Below are 3,796 nucleotides of genomic sequence, written 5' to 3'. Positions count from 1 at the left end.
AATTTGCATGTCATCCTACCTCAGGGGCCACACTAATCTTCTCTATATTATTTCAGTTTTAATGTATGTCCTACCAAAGTGAGAACAACTCAAAGCTTTTAATCGGTTTGTTTAGACTCAAGGATCTTTCACTGAACCTCTGAAAAGATGAGGCCATGTCACTGGGGCTGATTCAGTGACATGGCCTATACTAAAACGGGCAGTGGGTCAGGGGATGGTGTGAACCAGGACTGTGACTTGATACTGGGCTGAGCATTGAGCTAGACATGAAAGGGTACAGGCAGCACATGTGTGATTAGATCAAGTTTCTCAACCTCAGTACAATTGACATTTTGGCTCAGATAATTCATTGTTGTAGGGGGCTGTCCTGTCCTAGGATGTTTAGCAGTATCCTTGGCTTCTACCAACTAGCATTCCCCTGCATCCCAGTTTTCACAACCAAAAATATCTCATGACATTGCCAAATGTCCTCTGGGGGGCTAAATTGCATCCTTATACATCCTTATAAAGAACTACCAGGCTAAACTTTTGCAGTGGATAAAAGCTTTGTATATCCCCAGAAGAATATATTATCCCAGGCTTGGCTCTTTTGATTCAGGAAAACTTTGGCACTAAGAAATCTTGACCTTGTTTTTTTTGCCTGTCTCTAGGGAGGCTGCCGACAGTGGAATATATTAGCTTTGTGATAAGGGTGGGTTCTGGGAATATGTTCTATCTTGCAGGGTGCCCTGTAATCCTGTGGACAATGGGCTGCTGTGTTTTGCAGGTACACCACCCAATGCTGCAGCGCTAGAGGCAGCCCAAGACCTGATCCAGTGTGCCATGGTCAAGGGGTACCTGACTCCCAACTACCTGCTGGTGGGCCACAGTGATGTGGCCCAAACCTTGTCTCCTGGGCAGGCTTTGTACAACATCATCAGCACCTGGCCTCATTTCAAACACTGAGAGAAGCCCCAGGTCCTTCTGAGGCTGCTCTCCCTCCCCTGTCAGGTCTCTCTTGTCCTCACCATCCACCTTGGCTCAACACCTTGTGTCCTCCTCCCCTGCCACCCCATCCTGTGCTTCCTTTCTGAGGTTGGGATGATCATGCCCCCTCCTGCCAACATCCTCCAAGGGCCTACAAACCTCATAGCTGGACATTCACAGTCCTCTGAATCTGAGTCCAGACTTCTTCTCTCCTTACCTTCCTCTCCCTTGGAAACCCAACTCCTCAGCCAGGTGAGACAATGGACCGGTTCTTGTTTCATTTCTCTCTCTCTCTCTCTCCTTCTCTCTCTCTCCATGCCCCTCTGCCAGGTGAGCCTTCCCCTGGTGTCTGCCTGGCAGCCCCCACCTCCCACCCGTCACCCCTAACCCATAACTCAGGTCAATGTGACCACTCTTCTTTCTTATACATAAACTTGTATATATTTGGATGCAGCCCTTATTTAAGGGCTGTCATTATTTATAGATATGTCTATCCTTGCCACTTGGTTGTGAGTTTTTCCGGGGGAAGAACTGTCTTTTATTCATCTATATGTCCTCTGTTTCTCAGCAGTGTCTGAAATTTAATAGGTTCTACTGATATTTATTAGATAAGTGGATGAATAAATGAATGAAGAGATCCAAATTCATGTTCACCTTGCCAATTCACTACATTGTCGCCTATTTGGAGGAGAACTTTCTGGACCGTGCCCCCATACCACCAGCAGTTTCTGCATTTCTGTTCCCTCCCAGTCCAAGAGCCATAAGATCTATATGGTACCAGCACCTGCGCAAGAGGAAGCAAAGAGAAACAACAGAGTGTCTGGTGGACATGAGAACCTAAAATAACCAAGATAATTTTACCCCAAAGTTTTGACAGCTTAGCATCTAAAATCAAGAGGTCTTTTTGCAGACCCCAAAGGTGTGTAAACACAAAGGATTCTGCAGTAAGATCTACAGGAACTGGAACGGTCTGGGTCTTATGCCTCTCAAAACTAGCCAGATAAAATTCCCTTCTAGAACAAAATACAGGGGAGAACTGCTGGAAACAGAATCTAATTCAGTCCAGGCATAAGACATAAAAAAAAAAATAAAAATAGAAAAGAAGCTCACATGAAAGTGTGGAAAGGCAGTGGAGCAAGAAGCTCTCTGAATATAAGCCATCATAATGTTGAACATTCACTTGAAAAAAATAATAGAAGAAGGTGTTCCAGAGTGATTGAATTAAAAAAGCTATTCAACACCATACATCTTCTTTAAAGTTGAGGAAAGCTAATACATACAATAAACAACAGAAAATACTTGAGGTTCAAACCCACATAAAATTATTTTAAGATAAAAATAGAATCAGGAGCAGAATCAAGAAAATAAAAGCATTACATAAAGACATGCTTATGGGTGAAAACTATAAACTGCAATTTCAAACTGAGCTAAAATAATTAGGAAAATAATACAAGATATGAAAGAACAATTAATGGAAAGTACAAAAACTCAGAAACAAGGTAATGGGGCTCAGAAGAGAATAAGAAATAAAGGAAATATCCATTTCAGAAATAACCAGTTAAAAAATGTTAAAAGTGGATGCACATAATGGATAATGCCTTTAAAGAAAAATAAGATAAAATGAAGGAAATTCTAAAATAAAAAATAAATTAAAAAGTAAGATTAAAAGAATTAGAGAGAAAGTGATAAATGTAAAACATAGGCAAAGAAGATACAAGACACATGTAACTGGAGTCCCTAAAGAAGAAAATTGAAGTAAAGGAACAGAACAAATATTCAAAACTACTATGCTAGAAACACCTCCTGAAATAAAAAAAAAATTGAAATTTTGTTTTTAAAGGGCACCCTTCATACCAGAAAAGATGCACTCAAAATGATGAATGCAAACATAAGGTCTAGCTGAACTAATGGATTTTTAAGAACTCAGTCCCTTTAGTGGAAAATATCCTTTGGGCATTCAGGAATAAAACCAAAAACAAATTGCTAATAAGAGAGAAAAATATCATCAGACTTATTGACAGCAACATTTTGGACTAGGAGAAAATAGAATAAAATGTTTTAAAAATAAGAAAAAATGTGATCCAAGGATTATGTTCAACTAAATTGACTTTTATGTACAAAGGTCACAAATAAACTCTCATAAACATGGAAGAATTCTGTGAATATTATTCTCATGAGACTCTTTGTAAGAACCTACAAGAGAATGTCTTTAAAAATGACCAAAATAACTGGAGAGACACTGGCATTATGACTGGTGGTAAGCATTTAATATATATTTACTTGTAAAATTAAGACCAAATGAAGGTTATTAGAAAAATAGTATTGTATGTAATGGTTATGAACTCTGAGAGTGTAGTATAAGGTAGAACTGTAAAAAACTGGGGGAAGAATAAGGAGAGCATCTGCAAGTTAATTTTTAAAACCATTTTAGTAATCATATTGTAGTTCTAATATTAATATTGTTATTAGAAGAAAGTTTAGTATGAGATATTGACTCAAACAAAGGAGTAATTATGCGATATTCTAATTCCATCATCCCCAGTGTTTTTGAAGTAGGATTCTCAGTGTGGGAAAAGGAGCTACAGATGAACACAGCAGAGGTTAAGTGATACACTGTGTCCCTGGATGTGAATTAAAAAATAACAGAGTGAACTCATTTATGAACATATGAGGTGTTTCATCTTAAATAGCTTTACCTTTGCTCACTGAAAGGGCCCAGAAACCTGATCAATATGGTAGCAATAAGTATCCATAGCACCCAAGTTGTGATCTTAAAATACCACTTCCCAGTAAAAGGAATCAACAGTTCTTAGAGAAATGGCTGATTTCA

The 3,796-nt window shown here is 38.8% G+C and overlaps 1 protein-coding gene across 2 annotated transcripts in view; it reads left to right on the top strand.

The window, feature by feature from the left end:
• Window positions 1-1,609, top strand: part of PGLYRP4 (peptidoglycan recognition protein 4) — a 19,649-nt gene extending 18,040 nt beyond the window's left edge. For both annotated transcript variants that reach the window (XM_011928104.1, XM_011928105.1), the window contains one exon: window positions 767-1,609. In XM_011928104.1, coding sequence (XP_011783494.1) covers window positions 767-945 — 179 coding nt within the window. In that variant the 3' untranslated portion in view covers window positions 946-1,609. The remainder of the gene's footprint in view (window positions 1-766) is intronic.
• Window positions 1,610-3,796: the final 2,187 nt, after the last annotated feature.

The sequence above is a fragment of the Colobus angolensis genome, unplaced genomic scaffold (genome assembly GCF_000951035.1).
Source record: "Colobus angolensis palliatus isolate OR3802 unplaced genomic scaffold, Cang.pa_1.0 Scaffold77, whole genome shotgun sequence".
Classification (NCBI taxonomy): domain Eukaryota; kingdom Metazoa; phylum Chordata; class Mammalia; order Primates; family Cercopithecidae; genus Colobus; species Colobus angolensis.
The sequence above is the reverse complement of the archived record's forward strand: the minus strand, read 5'-3'. Positions and strand labels throughout refer to the sequence as shown.